General features: G+C 37.7%; 2 protein-coding genes and 1 long non-coding RNA gene across 5 annotated transcripts in view; 2 read left to right on the top strand and 1 right to left on the bottom strand.

Annotated features, from left to right (window-relative positions):
- The window catches only part of rdx (radixin), an 88,804-nt gene extending 83,031 nt beyond the window's left edge, over positions 1 to 5,773 (top strand). The window contains exon 14 of one of the 2 annotated variants that reach the window (XM_033022714.1): positions 3,569 to 5,773. In XM_033022714.1, the coding sequence (XP_032878605.1) occupies positions 3,569 to 3,733 (165 nt within the window). In that variant the 3' untranslated portion in view covers positions 3,734 to 5,773. The remainder of the gene's footprint in view (positions 1 to 3,568) is intronic. The other variant, XM_033022713.1, reaches the window with a different exon arrangement.
- Positions 5,774 to 7,215: 1,442 nt separating this feature from the next.
- LOC116974354 lies at positions 7,216 to 13,017 on the top strand. The gene is made up of 3 exons (XR_004412341.1): positions 7,216 to 7,422; positions 9,730 to 9,735; positions 13,004 to 13,017. It is a non-coding gene; the product is annotated as an uncharacterized LOC116974354 (long non-coding RNA).
- A 128-nt stretch (positions 13,018 to 13,145) lies between these two features.
- The window catches only part of zc3h12c (zinc finger CCCH-type containing 12C), a 60,425-nt gene continuing 55,260 nt past the window's right edge, over positions 13,146 to 18,310 (bottom strand). For both annotated transcript variants that reach the window (XM_033022711.1, XM_033022710.1), the window contains exon 6: positions 13,146 to 17,486. In XM_033022711.1, coding sequence (XP_032878602.1) covers positions 16,114 to 17,486 — 1,373 coding nt within the window. In that variant the 3' untranslated portion in view covers positions 13,146 to 16,113. The remainder of the gene's footprint in view (positions 17,487 to 18,310) is intronic.

Raw genomic sequence — 18,310 nt, 5'->3', positions numbered from 1 at the left:
AGGCAAAAACGCTGGAGAAACTCAGTGGGTGAGGCAGCATCTTTGTCTGAATTTGACCCTTCTTCAAACTCAAGCACTTCTCCAGCATTTTTGTCTACCGCTCTATAGATGCTGCCTCACCCGCATTCACATTCCCGTGCAGATGGTGTGATAGGTGAGACACGGTGGTGGTCCCAGCACCGACCCCCCCCCCCAAGGCACCGCTCACACCTCCCATCCTCACCTAAGGCGGCTCTTTGTCCGTCGGTCGCTCTGTCCACGCCGCATGGAGTTTTAACCCTGGCCCGGAGCGGACCCGTTGGTGCCACCTCTGGAGCCGCCCGACCCCCGGGTCACTGTCCCTCACCTCCCCCAGACGCCCGGGTCACTGACCCTCACCTCCCCCGGACCCCAGCTGGACACAGAGCACCTGGACCGGCCCGCATTCCCGCGGAGGGGGGGGGGGGGGAGAGAGGGAAATGCTCCCCGGACAATGCCAAGTCTCCGCTCACTCCGGGTGTTGTCACCGCTTCACTGACGCACACTCTCACACACAACCTAACACACACCCACACTGGCACACTCAAGTTTTAAAGCAATATGGGTCAAATGCAGATAAATGGAACTAGTTTAGATTGGGCACCTTGATCTGCATGGACAAGTTGGGATGAAGGGCCTGTTTCCATGCTGTAAGACTATGACACATTGTGGAAAGGGTGCAATTGCTCTGGAGAGGATCCAGGGGCGATTTATGAACATATTGGCAGGGCTGGAATTTTTTTTCATTCTGAAGAAAGATTTGATAACTGGGATTGTATTCTCTGCAGCAACGGAAGTGAAGAAAATATTTAGTTGAGGTGAATAATATTATGAGAATAGGACCTGTTTTGCTTAACAAAGAGTGAAGGAAGGAACTGCAGATGGTGGTTTAAACTGAAGATAGACACTAAAAGCTGAAATAACTCAGCAGGACAGGCAGCATCTCTGGAGAGAAAGAGTAGGTGATGTTTCGGGTTGAGATCTTCAGACTGAACAGGTTGAAAACCAGCCATAAAACACAATGAGTGGAGATGTATGTTTTCCATCTAAGGGCAGAAATCAGAATCATGTGTTCATCTTTATTGACATGACACCATAATAAATATATAACAGAAAAAAAGAATTTAATGGGGTGGCACAGCGGTAGAGTTGCTGCCTTGCAGCACCACAGACCCAGATTTGATCCTGACTACGGGTGCTGTCTGTACAGTATTTGTACGTTCTCCTTATGACCACATGGTTTTCTCTGGATATTCCGGTTTCTCCCACATCCGAAAGAAGTGTAGGTTTGTAGGTTAATTGGCTTTTGTAAATTGTTCCTGGCGTGTAGGATACAACTGGTGTATGGTAGATTGCTGGTCGGTGTGGACTTTCATTGAACCATATACGGTTGAATATGTGGCATTATTTTCATCTTGTTTCTAAGGGTAAGGTTGATTGATTTATTTGTGCAGAACAGTGATGAAAGTCTGACTCCTCTTGCCTTGTTTCTATGTTTTTGTTTCTCTATATATATTTATGCATAGCAGCATGAATTATAATCTGATTTCCATACATGAATATACTAAGGTCATTCTTGTGCTGCACCTGTTGATCAGAGCCTGGCTCTTCTGTGGAATGTTATTAGGAATGTAATTTAGCCTAACCTTATTCATACCTAATCCAATTTGAAGCATAAATGTTGCATTCAAGTGTAAGTTTAAAGACTCGCTACAGTATGCACCAGATTGCACAATTTCAATCTGAAAAATGCAAAATCTCCCTACCATGGAAGGGGGGACACCCCCCCTCCAACCCCCCCCCCCCCCTCAGTCGCTACGCTCCCTCACAATTTCTCACTCTCAATTCTCACCGAATGTTGGCAGCTCTGCAAAATACCCTGCACCATTATTTATCTACATAAGGCTGAAACAAATCCAAGAACTTGATTTCCATGGTTTCCATCTCGATCACCAGAGCATCACTCCACATTGAACCAGAGCCTAAGTGCCAGCAACAGGCTTGTACCAAATACAAACTCCTTTTTCTGGATATTGATTTCCTACTATATGTCATCCCAATATAAAACAGAGATCCTGAGTGTGATATAATGGGGCCATGGGACCAATACCTTCCTGCCCACCACTGCTTTAAACTGAAGCTATCGCTGTTTAATATTCCTGACATTTAGAAACTTTCAAGCTAATAAAAAATGATTAAATAAAATATTAAATATTTGCAGTTATTTTAAAACATTGAAGCAAACTCAATCGCAATTGAATGTTTAATATTTTCTCTTGGCCTTTCTCAACTATCTCCTTCCATCCAAATGAATGAAATTTCTATTTCTGCAACAGGTCTAATTTAGCTCGTATTAAGCAAACAGTTACACCTGGGGAAGTCCTGGGTAGTTGGTTCAGTGGCAGCGTGCATATTTTTTGCAGTCTGAGCACATTTGGGGAATTGCCAGTCGAGCTCAACTAACAAATATGGGACTTCACATTTTCATGGGAATCCTGAACTTGGTGGCACACATTGGAAACTACAAGCAGTTCTGTAGAGCTACTACAATTTCTTGGCAAGCATCAACCCAAAGTGCCATAATTAATTTATGTGGATTCCCAGGTTCCCTATCGCATGTCTATTACAAATAACACAGGCTTCCTATCCCTCAGTAATAGAGGTCTTGTCACCTCTGCCTTGCATAGGGGATATGGTGAGAAGGCAGATAACTGAATGTGATGATCAGCCATGATCACAGTAAATGGCTCGAAGGGCCAAATGGCCTACTCCTGCACCTATTGTCTATTGTCAAACAGCTCAAAAGCACATACTCATGCCCAACGTGACAATTTTTCTATACAGGTTCTGGCCATTGGGACCCAAATCATTCCCTATAGAATATCTAACCTTTGACCTACTAGTCTAGTTGATGGTAGGTGGTGATCCACCCTTCTGCACTCCCCAAGGGATCGGTGAAGTTTTAAGTGATTTAGGGCACCACAATCTCTTTGGAGATAGTGCAGTTTGATATGTGTATCTCACTGCAAACTTGCAACCTCATTTGAACTGTGTTGACATGTTTGGCTTTTATCCTTTTCTGAAAAGGAAATTCTGAGCTCTTGTCCATATAATCACACAACAAATTTACAGCTTTACAATTACACTGATTATTTTTTTTAAGGAATTACACAATTGTTCATGCATTGCTTTTATCCCATCGCCCATTTCATGCAAATTTCTATGTAATAATTTTTTTTTAAACCCTCTAATTTTGGGCAGTTTATGTCTACATTCATTATTGTGACAATTCTCCAAAAACAAAGTCCTTTGATATGGATGTTTCTGAGAATAGACAATTTAGAGATTTGGAGTACATTTTCTTCTAACTATTTGGCACATTCTGGATGATGGTACTCCCAGATGCTGATCCTTCAGCAAATAATCCGAAGTAGACATTTGTTTTCTCTACAAGATGAAGCTTCAAAAATATTTGTTTTTGTTCATGTAATTTAATATTAAACAGCATCTAGTTTTTTGAAAAGCCATTTAATTCATTTATATTTAATAGGCATTAAGTTCTGAATTGGCCCATGCACGGGATGAGACGAAGAAGACTGTGAATGATGTCATCCATGCTGAGAATGTTAAGGCAGGTCGTGACAAATACAAGACCCTTCGACAGATACGGCAAGGCAACACAAAACAGCGCATTGATGAGTTTGAAGCTATGTGAGAGTGCAGTTACTTTATAATGTTCTTTAAAACAGCTGAACCACTACCAGAGGAACAAGTGGCATTCTAGAACTATAGCATTAATATGCCTTGCCAAAGTATTGTATCTATTAGACCCGTGGGAGTTGGATGTACATTTTTTTTAAGGTAGTTGGTAACTACCCTTCATGCATTTTGCAGCACAACAATTAACTGCTCTTAACTGGAGTTATTCAGAAAATACTGTTGCTTTTGTTGAACAGGCATGTTTAATTTCAGTAAAATGCATGTGTGAAGTTGGCTTATCAACTGTAGCTTTTCTTAAAGTTGTATAAAGTTAGTATAACTATTTAGCATTTAAGCAATCAGCCTTAAATGGCAAAGCCTGCACAATTCAGGTCTAAATTTCAGTGACCGAAATGTAATATCACCTGCTTACAGTAAAGTATCAAACTGAATATCTTTAAGGTTGGTGTTTCATGTCTTATCATCATAGATGGTTTTCTTTGCCTACCTGTTCACAAAGACTTAAATGATAATAGACTAGCTAGAAACTATTCCATCAAGACGGCAAAGGCTTTGTTTACATAGATCAAATTTCACAGCATCTATTTGTGAACAATTCTCAATGTTGAGCCTTTCTGGCGGGGGAGCATATGAAAACATCAGTCCCAAGATGGGGACAGTATACTACCTCAATTATACACATGATGAATGGCCAGTTAAACACCCTCTCAATATGTGTAAACATGTATACAAGGTACCATTTGTTTTGTAATTGCATATTTGGTAGTTATTATCCAAAAATTCTGAAATGCTGGTAAGGCAACAACATATTGAGTGGCCTAATCAGTACATTATATATACATAAACAAAAAAACTGGAGAAACTCAGCGGGTGAAGCAGCATCTATGGAGTGAAGGAATAGGCGACGTTTCGGGTCGAGGCCTTCAGCTTTTTTGTCTACCTTCGATTTTTCCAGCCAGCATCTGCAGTTCTTTCTTAAACATTATATATACATAAATTGGCATGGAGGTTTTTGTATTAATTCAATTATTCTGTGGTACCCAGGAGGCTTTCTCCTCAAATATGTATGTGCACACATTTCAGGTGAATGATATTTAGGAGATGAGATAACTTGCATGATAAACCCTGTAATGGGTAAATTACATCAGGACATTGAATGGTATTTTGACTTTTGGTCTCAAACTTTCCACATTTCCTGAATAATCAAATTCACTGCAATAAACTGCATACTGATTTGGTGCCCTTGTTTCCTCTGTGGTTGGTTCAGCTAAATTCTTGTTGGTATTATGCATCATAAATCAGCATTCAATATCTGTAATGATGGTTTATTTAAATTGTCATTTATAGTTGAGCATTTAACATGCCTGATAGGCTAAAAATAATGGGCAATTCTGTTGCGCACTTTGTGGTTATAATTGCAGGTAACGTTCAGATTTGCATCATGAGTAAACATCTAGTTTTTTGTAATTGCAGATTTTATTTTGAGGGACAAAAGGCAATTTTTGATTGGATCGTGAATGTTGTGCATGTGCTTAAAATATTGCTTTTTGAGAAGTATTTCTACTTGCAGTGTAATACATACTTTAGTGCAAGTTTCTATGCATTAAAACAGTATGAGCATTAGTATTTTTATACTGAGCAAGAGGTTTGCTAGAGCAAGTTGAAATACTGTGCTTCCAGTGGATTTTTCTTGAAATGTGCGCACTAACATTGATGTATCAATATATTGGCATCATTGTTGGATAATACGAGTTGAATTTTCAGTTTAATTAAGCTAAAAATTTGTTTACAATGTTCTATTTATAATATTGTGCAACTCTTTGATCATAAAAGAAAAGATTTCCAATGTATAGTGACTTAAAGGCTAAAATTGCTCTCACTAGCAATATAAAATACCAGTTGATATAAAATGTGTTTGTTTGTTCTAAAATCAACTTTACAAATGCTTTTCCCTGGCATTGTGTACTGTGTTGTACAACTGAGCATAATTATTTTGAATAACATTCATTGGTTAACAATAAAATTGTAAAATCAGGTTTTGTTCCTGTATTTCTATATCTTAACAATTGTACAGGTTCAGAGATGAAAAGATTCGGAGTAAGTCAATAATCCTTGCTGTGGTGTCACTTTTGACACAGTAAAGGAAATATGCAGGAGGGATGCAAATGACCTTGAAACGCAAATGTGATTTGGACCTTGATTGCCTCTGGGTATGGTGGAAACATAATGAAACGGGGAGAGCACATAGATTTTATACAGTTAAATGGAAAGAGCAGAGAATTGGAGTTGAATAGAAATCTGCAAGAGCTGGTGTGGACTTAATGGCTTGAATTCTTTCCCCGATGCCTTGATAATTCTATACCTACAAAATTGATTTGTTGGGTTGTAGCTGTAAATTATAATCAAGATCATTGGGCACAGCACTCAGTCCACTGTACAATCATCTAGTCAATTTATTATAATGATTCTTTTTAAACATTTTGGAGCAATAAATGCAATTTGATCCTATTGGCACAATTTAAAGGGAGGCATACTAGCTTGAATATCTGCCCACTAAACTCCCCTAATAAATCAAGATTCATTGCGTCAGTTCAAATTCACTCTAGTAAAACACCTCTTGCCCAATGCCCCTTTCATTACTCTAAAGGGCCTGTCCCACTTGGGCGTTATTTGCACGTCATTTACGCGTCATGACGCGTGGTGAGACGTGGTGGCGTAGGCAGTGACGCGTGGTAGCGCGGCAGGATTTTGGGATTCTCAAAATCCTCGCGCGCCACCTGCGTGACGTGCAAATGACGCCCAAGTGGGACAGGCCTTTAAGGATCCCCTGAAGTACTTTGAACTGATATAGGGAGCACCATAGACTTTCAAACAGCAAACTAATTATAATCTAATCTTTTTTTGATGTTGGTTAAAGGATAATTGCCTTAGTGTCAAGTTACAATTACAGATGTTAAAAGGGTTCCATATATACTTGAACGTTTGCTTTATGAAGGATGATATGCTTTAACTGAAACCTGTCCCAGTATCAACTCTTGTGTCCAATTCTTAATTCTGAGTTCTGGGTTCAAATTCCATCGCTTAAACTTAGTACTGAACCATTGCATTATTTCTTTATTTCAAGATGCATACATTTAAGCAGGAACTCAAGAAATGTTGAGCATGTGCTCATTCTGGAGCAGAGATACGTGAAAAAGTGATCTTAAAAATCGAAGGGAGTAGGGAAATTAACATGATGAGCAATTTTGTAGAATTCATTTATTGCATAAAAACAAATCTGCATAAATTATTAAAAGTCATGTATTTGCATGCGAGTAGTTTTGTCTGGATTACATTATATTTTAACAATGCACAAAGCACAACGTAGTACATTTGCAGTGTCCAACTCAAAGCAAGTAAGTAGTTCAAGTTAATTTATTAAGTCTAAAGTTTAATAATTAGAAATTCAAAATTTGTTTTGCAGAAAGGCTTCTTTGCTCAACTTCTAGATTGTAAAAATTTAGAAACTAAAAAAAACGCAATAGCCAAGCATTTGCATGCATAATGCAAACATGCTAGATCAAATAGTATGTCTTTCATTTGTTTTTGAGATTATAACCTTAATATGAGGCCAAGCAAAAGGTGTTTGACAACATGATTTGTGGAACATGATTTCTCATAATTCATTAATGGCTGTTTGCAAATGTTGGATTTGTCCTACCATTCCACTTTATCAAATTACGTCCTTTCATTAGCACATTCCAAATTCAACTTCCAGCCTATCTATTACCTTACATGTAGTCCCCATGGCAGTGGAGATGTAGCAGTGAATAGTTGCTACAAATAAAAATGTAATATCTATTTTCAGAAATGTTGATTTGGTCTGGGCATGAAATGACTCTGAATCTCCTCTCCACCCCCGTCCCCTCTTTCCCCACTATTCGCCTTTAATTGATAGTCAGTGGTGCTAAGAGTTTATATTGGTGTCAGCCCCAACTTGTTTCCCTGGAGGATGAGTTGAACCCAAGGCCTTGGCTGACACGAGTACCAACCTTTAAGTCTTAAATCCAGTCCTAATGTTGCTGTAAATTCCAAAGTTTTATCTTCAAATAAACTTGCATATCCCCAAGTTTTATTTTTTATTTAATCAACACATGTCATTGAAGTCATGAGGTCAAACTCAAAGCATCTTGCATTTGAATATTTGCAGTAAGTAGTAAATTTAGGGCAAGAGAGAACTTATTTATGAAGAATAGGATCATGGACAGTACAGAATGAGTTTAAAATCTGGTCATTTTACCAGCTATAATGAGGCCTAGGTTCAAGGTCTGTATGAATCATTGTATTGTCAATCTGCACAAGGAAAGACTAAATCAATAAGGCCCAACAGGAGCACAATGTTACTACTGCTCATACAGGTATCTTGTAGCTTCAGTGACCTGGGTTCAATTTTAATCCCCCAGTGATGCACATTTTCTTTCTGACCACCGGGTTTCCACAAGCACCAAAGTGTTGGTTGTTTGATAATTTACAATAGCCAATTAATCCATCATTATGATTGCAGCACACATCACAACCGAGGAAGACGTTTGGTTAGTACTGGAGACACTGCAAGCTGTGGTCAATAAACACCAGATGGCGTAACCTCATGCATTCTGAATCGTAGCTAGGGACTTCAACAGATAATTCGAAGTGACTTTGAAACTACCACCAGCACATTTCTGCAGCACGAGGATCAAATGCTCTGTACCACTCCTGCTCCATTAAAGATGCTTATTGCTCCATCCCTCATTCAGTATTTGGAAAATCAGACCACTTGGCTGCGCTAATATTTATTACATATAAACAATGACTTGGCAAATGACCCTAAGGGAGATGCACAGTTGTTACCCATTTCATACGGATTTTTTTTAAAATGTTGTTCCCTAACCAGAAGCTTTGTTTGAACCAGGAGGTCCACAATCTACTAAGGGGCAGATCTTAAGGAATTCACTGCTACTATCATGCGTTCAGTTCATTGACAGGTATCAAATGTACCCTTTTACAGAATCAAACATCTATGAATGGACCTAATTCTGAAAGTAACCTAAACCTAGTTTGATCTGCTTCGCTATATTCAGGGGAACATCAACGGAGGCTCTATTTTCACTTTAAAATGTCAAAAAATGAGTCTGCCAATGAATTATTAAAATTGAGTACTTAATTAGTCTGACTTATCTGACAAAAGGGTGTCAGATAAGGAAAGGAGAAGTTAAAATGTAGCCAAAGGGGAAGATATCGGTGGAGGGGGACCGAAAACGGAAAGAGGGTGAGATAAATGGGAAATAATGGACGGGGATGGGAAAAAAAGAGTACAGAGGAGGGAAAGAACAGCATGAATGGGTTGATGTGAGGAATGTTAATGCACCAGAGTGGGTGGGGCAGAGCAGAGAGAGGGATTACTTGAAATAGGAGAATTCAATGTTCATACTGTTGCAATGTAACCTAACCAAACGTAATATGACATGTTCTTCCAGTTAGCATGTGACCTCGCTGTGGCATTGGAGCAGGCCAAGAACAAAGGTTGATTGCGGGAAGAGTTAGAATGATCGCCAACTGGGTGGGACAACAAGCTTTGGCGGACAGAGAGCAAGTGTTTGGTGAAATAGTCGCTGAGCCTATTCTTGGTCTCACTAATGTAAAGGAAGCCATATTGGGAGCATTAGAATAGATGATGTTGGAAGTTGTGCACATGAACCATGGAAGGGAGGTTGGAATCCCTGGATGAAAGTGGGTGAGGGAATGTAAGGGCAGTGCTACTTATATTGTATCGGGGAAAGTGCAAACCAAGGAATTTTGGAATAGTCTCTAAGGATAGCAGAAAGGGATGGGCAAATATGACTGGTGGTTGTCTCATGTTGAGAATGATGCGTTAGGTGTGAAGGCTGGTGGTGTTAAAGGTGAGGATCAGGGGAACTATCCTTCTTGCATCTGGGGGGAGGAAAAACAAGGTCAGAACTGCGGGACACAGAGAGCCATGTGAGGGCTCCACCCTCAACAGCAGGGGAAAAACTGAAGAAGGACATATCGGATGTACTAGAGTGGAAGGCCTTGCCTTAGGATCGGATGCAGTGGAAATTGAGAGTAATGGATGGTTCCCTCGCAAATAGCAGGTGGGAGGTGGTGTAGTCCCTCCTCCGTATATTCTTCTATCTGAGCCCCTTGTTGCCCTTTTAACCCATCTCTTTCCCCTGCTCCCTCCCTCTGGCTTTACATTTCACTCCTTTTATCTGAAATTCCTATTCACCTTTGTCACCTCCTCCAATCATCAGTCAATCACTCCCTCACCTTTATCCACCTGTCATTTGCCAGGGTTTGCCCCGTCCCCACCTCTTTTTAACTTTCTCTTCCTTACCCCAATCAGTCTGAAGGGTCGCAACCTGAAATATCATCTGTCCAATCCCTACACACATGCTGCGTGGCCTGCTGAGTTCCTCCAGCACTTTTCTTGCCCAAAATTCCTGCATCTGCACTTTGTTATGTCTCTGAATTAACTATCTTGGTTAATTTAACAAGCCAAGCCAATACCAGTCCCACATTTGCTAATTAGTAATAGCTACTTTGGATGTTATCAGCAACTCTATGTACTTCCAGCTGTCCAAGGCAAAGTGCAGTTAATATCAGGATTCAAATACTGCACAGATTTATGATGAATGCTTTTAGAAATCATACTGACTGGGATCATCTAACCACTTTTTTTCAAATTTTTACTAGGGTGACTAAATAGAATGCTAAAGGAATGCATTTTTTGAACTGATTGCTCTGAGGGTAAACACTGTTAAATGGTATCGTCTTGTATATTATCTTGAAGCATCATTTGGTTTTGTAGTATTTTGCAATCCTTGTATAAGAGGTTCACATAAAGCCATTTATCAGACCTGTGACAATGTCATATCTCATTATGCAATAAGACAACCATTCACAGGTAATGGAAACTGACCCAGTATATTCAATGATTATTCAAACTATTAAGTGTGGCTTAACATAGAAACATAGAAAATAGGTGCAGGAGCAGGCAATTCGGCCCTTCGAGCCTGCACCGCCACTCAATATGATCATGGCTGATCATCCAACTCAGTATCCTGTACCTGCCTTCTCTCCATACCCCCTGATCCCTTTAGCCACAAGGGCCACATCTAACTCCCTCTTAAATATAGCCAATGAACTGGCCTCAACTACCTTCTGTGGCAGAGAATTCCAGACATTCACCACTCTCTGTGTGAAAAATGTTTTCCTCATCTCGGTCCTAAAAGATTTCCCCCTTATCCTTAGACTGTGACCCCTTGTTCTGGACTTCCCCAACATCGGGAACAATCTTCCTGCATCTAGCCTGTTAAACCCCTTAAGAATTTTGTAAGTTTCTATAAGATCCCCCCTCAATCTTCTAAATTCTAGCGAGTACACATCAATACTGTGGATAGAGAACTGGCTGGCAGACAGGAAGCAAAGAGTAGGAGTAAACGGGTCCTTTTCACAATGGCAGGCAGTGACTAGTGGGGTACCGCAAGGCTCAGTGCTGGGACCCAAGCTATTTACAATATATATTAATGATTTGGACGAGGGAATTAAGAGTCCCAGTATTGTGTAATTATATAATTGCACACATTTAATGTAATTTTAAAACAGAAAAATTGAAAGGACATTTAATTTTCAATAAGCAAAACAAAAAAATCATAAGAATTGGCAGCACAGTGGTTCAGCGGTAGAGTTGCTGCCTTACAGAGCCAGAGACCCAGGTTTGATCCTGGCTAACGGGTGCTGTCTGTATAAGAGGTTGTACGTTCTCTCTGTGATCAAGTTGGTTTTCTCCGAGTGCTCTGATTTCCTCCCACACTCCAAAGATGCACAGGTTTGTAGGGAAATTGGTTTCAGTAAAATTGTAAATTGTACCTAATGTGTAGGATAGTGCTAGTGTATGGGGCGATTGCTGCTTGGCGTGGATGTGGGGGGCTGAAGGTCCTATTAATGTGCTGTATCTCTAAATCTAAAGAATGTACAGGGACTAGGGAATTATCCTACTTTACTACTTTTCTAATGTTTAGCTGAAGGCAATAGATAATGGAAATATGGTCATGTACTGACTCTAACAGCTTAAACATTGATGTGAGAAGTAACCAACGATTCAGTTTATAGATCTCAAAGCGATGAATGTGTCCAAAGATTTCAGAATTATACATCAGAACAAAGAGAACAATTGCTCTCATGGGGGATTGTAGCAAAGTTAATAACTTTGAGCTTAAAGTTGTGAAAGTTTTCAAAACATTTGCACAAATCAAATCACAAAATGATGAATCATGATTTTGTCTACTTTCTAAGAGGCAGCAAATCATTAACAACATAATTTCCATATCCTGTGTGTGCAAGTTCACCCATTACTTTTCAAATGTTTAAGACGACTAAACTATACACCGATGAACAAACAATATGCACAAGCCTTAATCAGGCTATCATAGTAACTCAGGACAAAAGTTAAGTAACTTAGGGCTAGCGTTAAATAAAAGGTTGGTGATAACAGGAGATAGCCATAGAGGGAGTACAGAGAAGGTTCACCAGACTGATTCCTGGGATGTCAGGACTTTCATATGAAGTAAGACTGGATAGACTCGGCTTGTACTCGCTAGAATTTAAAAGATTGAGGGGGGATCTTATAGAAACTTACAAAATTCTTAAGGGGTTTGACAAGCTAGATGCAGGAAGATTGTTCCCGATGTTGGGGAAGTCCAGAACCAGGGTTCACAGTTTAAGGATAAGGGGGAATTATTTTAGGACCGAGATGAGAAAAACATTTTTCACACAGAGAGTGGTGAATCTCTGGAATTCTCTGCCACAGAAGGTAGTTGAGGCCAGTTCATTGGCTATATTTAAGAGGGTTAGATGTGGCCCTTGTGGCTAAAGGGATCAGGGGGTATGGAGGGAAGGCAGGTACAGGATACTGAGTTGGATGATCAGCCATGATCATATTGAATGGCGGTGCAGGCTCGAAGGGCCGAATGGCCTACTCCTGCACCTAATTTCTATGTTTCTATAAGATTTGGACAGTGCTCAGAGTACGTAGGGTTTTGATTGAATTCTATATATTATTATAGTCTAATGGCAAATATTCCAAGCAAATGCTTGGAGAACAAGATTCATAAATAGGCAATATTTTAAACCACATCAAAAACTTTTTTTTCAGCAAAAGTAAAACTGATACATCATATACTTACAACTTTAGAATTATTAATAGTACATTCAGCTTGCATATTAGATATAACCTATAACGTTACACAATTTCACAAAATGAGCTGCCGATAAGTCAGATTTGCACATCTATTTGAATCAAACATTTATGTATTATGTGATTATTACAATTTATAAAAGTAAGAAACCAGTGCAAATGCCATAGAAAATATCAAAGTAATTATCAAGAATTTTAATATACATTGAGCCTTCCCATTCAAACCATTACTGTTACCAAAGCAAGGTTAATTTTGTACTTTGTATCACGCATTTAGGAATCACAAAACAAATGCATAGAGGTTTCTTATGAATTTCCTATTTCTGCCTACCATTATCATATGCCTATGGTAAAATTACACTAGCAATTTTTCTTGGAAACCAAATCTTATAGGCAATTATGGATTAGTTTGATATGCAATATTAACAAATACAAGATCAAAACTTCCATGGAAAAAAAGATGTCTTACATTCACATTCACGTTAACGCAACGTAATTTGACTAGATTTTTAAACAATCGGACAAATTTATCATTCAAGTTTGAGATCTATTAACACGTTAATCCATTTAAACATTAGCTACAATAGAACAACAAAACTGGCATGGCAATTACAGTAAAATTTTAATTGTTTTTACTTACAGTAACGTGCATTAATGTCAGCTGCACTACACAAGCTGTTCAACAAACTCAAACATATTTAATTTTCAAATGCACAGATCACATATTTGAAATAGTGTTTGTATTTTACTTTTATTATAAACTCAATTTTTAGTTTAAATTTCAAAATAATATAAAACAATACAATTAAATATTACTGATGCATCTCTAAACAGTCTGATAAATTAATTGGCACCAGATGATAAGGCACCGAATGGAAAACAAAAATAATCATATTTCAAAATTCTAATATTGATACAGATATACTGTGAAAAATTCTTATAAACTTTTCAATAGATACACTAGATTTTATAGTACCATTACAAACTTGGAGTTTTACAATAGTACTGGAATGCGTGCAATTCGAAAATCAACAGCATTGTACTGTAGATGAGGAAAATAACATTAACTATTATTGTATACAATGATTTGTTATGGATATGTGCTGAACATGGTTCAGAGTATCTTTTATGGCTATAAGCATAATGCCCTGTTAAAAAGCATTCATACCCAAATCTACTTAATGTCACACATAGTGCCACACAAGTAGTGAAAAGTTTATTCTATTAGGTGTGTTGGACGTGGTTTCAGGATCCATTTTACCATGTTCCCTGAAATTTGGTAATTTATTTGTTTGATCAACTTTTACATACTGTAATATTAAATACCTATTAAAAATGAAAGTTTCATTTGTTTTTGATTAGGCTGCAAGATTGTATACTGCATGGAATGGAATACACAATCCATTTTGAGTATGATGGATGAAAGCAAAAAAGAGAGGTGTGATTTGGTCAACTATCCAATAGTGAAAGAGTATCAATAAGTCTGAAAAAACCTTCACCTAAATCAGAAATTTGGTATCGCACAGAACTGAGTGGCTTCCAACAAATAAAATGCTAATGTTTATTTTTGATATGAAATTCACTCTTACAAGTATCAATATTATGGTAGAGTTTGTTCATTTATATATTTAAATATTTCCCCCCCGTATATTTTGCATGTATTCATTTACTTATTGGATAAAATTGATGCTCAGACATTAGTTTTTGCTGAAAATAAACTAAAATTTATGGTTATCCCCCTGATTACAATTATTTAACAACCGAGAATCCACTAGAGGTGTACAACGATTGAATCTTCACCATTGGTTAAAAGTACTTATGCTCTGGATCCTTTACAAAATTTGCAGCCTGACCAAAAAGAGATGAGATTCAGATCTGCTCAAATTAAAACATGGAAACTACACGTGCAAAATGAAACTGCTAAAATAAATATCAAATGTGAATTTTTACATTACAACTTGAATTACAATTTAAATTTTTTTTAAAGCACTGAACACACCTGTTAAATGTCTGCAATTAGAAACAGAAAAATAAAAATATAGGATTTTGCTGTTTTATTTTCATTATCTTCTAATTTGGACTTTTCCTAATCAGTGAATGTAGTTTAAATAATTTTGTAAACCAATGATTAATTTCAAGGATCTGGTAAAATGCCGCCCAAATGGTGCCTAATGACATTTACACAATTTTGTGTATTTACGATGTCACTAAATTTGAAACTATTGCAGATTTCATATTTTATAAAAGATACAATTTGCATCAACAATGAAAGGTCATTTCTGGTTATTTTGGATTTTGCTTGAAGCTGTAATACACTCAATAGAATTGACAGCTGAAATCTCTTGTAGGATGTCCACAACACTGCAGCAAAAATCCATTAAAAATAGCAGAAACAACTTTTACTGAAACTAAACAGATAATCTGTTTGTTTCCACTTAAAAAAACGTGACAAGACAAATCAGGCCTTCTCATAATACCACAGCCTGAGTGTATTAATTAAAAAAGGTGTACAATATATTTTAAAATGTTTAATCTAAATTTAAAAAGGTTGCTTTTTATTGCTGCATCAAAAATTAGAATTGTACTATGTACATCCTCAAATAATAAAAAAAATCAGCATTTCTGTCTAGCTATTAATGGTCAAAGATATTCTGAATCAATTAGCAGTACTTCAAGAACCTGCATTAATATATCTTTTCATCAATAATTTGTTAAATGCTGAAGGAAAAGTGCCAAAAGCTACTAAATGTATTATTTTTTAGGAAAAAGGGTCAGGTTTCCGACGAATACTGCTATGTAGGATGGTGATAATAAATGCTGTCACCAGTAACTATATATTTATAAGGTGCTTTTACATACACATAATGTTTCCTATAGAAAACCGCAACTTTAAATAATGCTAGATCTAAAAGGTAGTAGCAAAAACACAAACTATTCCCTTTTGAACAGGGCATATGCCATTTCCCTCCATAGAGGCTGCCTGACTTGTTGAGTTCCTCCAGCAGTTTGTTTTTTGCTCAAGATTCCAGCATCTGGAGATGCTTGTGACTCCATGCTATTTTATTTCCCTCTTTTGAATAATCTCACAATGTAAGCTATTTCTGCATTTTAAGTGAAAGATAAAACACCAAATAATGCATTCAATAACCCAGTTTTGACTTTTCTGCTAGAATAGCTGCAGCAAGTTGCTGGGCATCAATCACGTGAGGATTTCTTTTCATTACTACCCGCACAAGATCAGCTGGGAAAATGTTACACAGATTTGTGTAGACCTTGTCACGAGCATCCTGAAATCTTTGTGAATTTGGATGCTCTGTGGGTAGACCACTCCATGGCATCCTCCAGGTCTGTTCTCTTTTCTCAGGTAGACTTTGGAATGTAAACTGATCATAACATGGCTGCGTGGGATTATTCGGCAATGAATATCCTTGTGCATAGTTATAAGCATCCATACCATAACCAAGCCTATTCCAATTGGCAAATGTTTCATGACCTACATAAGGTTTTCTTTGTCTCAATGACTGATTTTCATACACATGTGAGTCTGGAAATCTTTCTACACTTGTAGTTCCTACTGTCAATCCCATAGAAATATTCTGTGGGTGATGGGCATTGTGAGATACTGCATGGCATTCACTAGGACAATTGGAGTGAGCTCCAATTATAGTGTGTGGTAAATGCGATGTCATGCAAGGAATCGAACCTTTGTGCAATGACTTTTGTTCTTCTCGACTATAAGTCTGAATTCTTGTTAAAGTATCATGGTATCCATGATGAAGGGCCTGTTGTCGTTTATGAAACTGGTGACATTTGAGGTTTTCCTCAAGCATTATAACTGGAGAGCTTCGATAGGCTTGCTCATTATACCCAACATATGAATCAGTACCAGAACTAACACTACCTTCACTGCTACATTCAGAACCTACCTGGTTCTGTCTATATTCTTTATCGGCAGAAAACGGGTCAGGGCTGTGTCTACCAGATAAACTAATATTAGGATAAGGAGTCATCACAGAGTAATATCCTCCATCAACAGGAGAGTTACACTTTGGGCGCTGGTTATTATGTGAAATATGTGTTCCATGGGGACAGTCTACCAGAATTGGAGGGTACTGTACTGGCATTCCTTGTTCTTGTGTCACAAAGTGCATGCCAGAACTTGATATAGCAGTACCTGGGGCTATTGCATTTGAAGAATCTGGTGCACTAACACGAGAGGGCACAGACCTAATTTCCAATCTGCTTTTATTGCTAAGTTTCTCTTCAACTGCATTATAAAGAGGGGTTTGAATACTTGGATCGGATTGTCTTTTTGGAGCTGTACATTTGACATCAAATGTACCCTCAGCTTTGTTGTTAGATGGAACACTGTTGCTCTTCACCAATCCCTCATTTGTTTTCATTATTGAATTCTTAGCACTCGCTCGTAGTTCATCTGCCACAGAACGCTGAGGCTGTGTACCTCTTTCTGGGTGATAGTACTTACATTTATGACCGTAAGTGCACTTCTTTCCTGTTGAAAATAGAAGAGTAGGTTTGAAACAACAGTTGTAGAACCAAGATTCTGTAGATGTTAAAACAAATCCCAAAATGTATTACAGAATACCATACTTGAATAAAAAATATTAAAGATTTTAAAAGGTGCATTCAAACAAGCTTAGAAGTACTTGCACTTCAATCCCTCTCATTGATATCTAGCGGAAAGTGGCCAAAAAAACAAGAAATAACTAAATCTAAGTGGCATAGTAAGTCATGACAGTGAATCTTCCATTTATATCAATTATCTGATCAAGGATTAGATAGCTAGTTAATCACACTGTAGAACATTAGAGTTGAGCTAATGATAAAGATCTCGAAGGATAGATGGGAAAAGTATTTGATGAATACACATAACTGTTCTATTAATACAAGACATAATTTAATTCAATTCAAATTATTACATAGACTATATTATTCAAAAACGAGGTTGAATAAATTTTATCCAAACGTCTCTCCCAGATGCGATAAATGTTTGTTTCAAAACGCTAATATAACACATTCATTTGTAGGATGTACAAAGTTGAATACATTTTGGAGTGATATATTTGATATATTTGCAAAGCTCTTCAAGTCAAGAATAGAACCCAAAATGGAATGGATTATATTTGGAATAATAGGAGAAGATACCAATTTAAATAAAGACCAAAATGTTTTTTTTAATTATGGGTTAATAATTGGAAAGAAATTGATACTTAAATTTTGGAAAAATACAACCATACCAACTGTTAAAATGTGGATTAGGAATATGATGGACATAGCACGCCTTGAAGAAATGAGACTCCGACTAATAGATAAATA

This window comes from Amblyraja radiata, chromosome 6, assembly GCF_010909765.2.
Source record: "Amblyraja radiata isolate CabotCenter1 chromosome 6, sAmbRad1.1.pri, whole genome shotgun sequence".
NCBI lineage: Eukaryota > Metazoa > Chordata > Chondrichthyes > Rajiformes > Rajidae > Amblyraja > Amblyraja radiata.
This window is presented reverse-complemented; position numbering and strand designations above follow the sequence as displayed.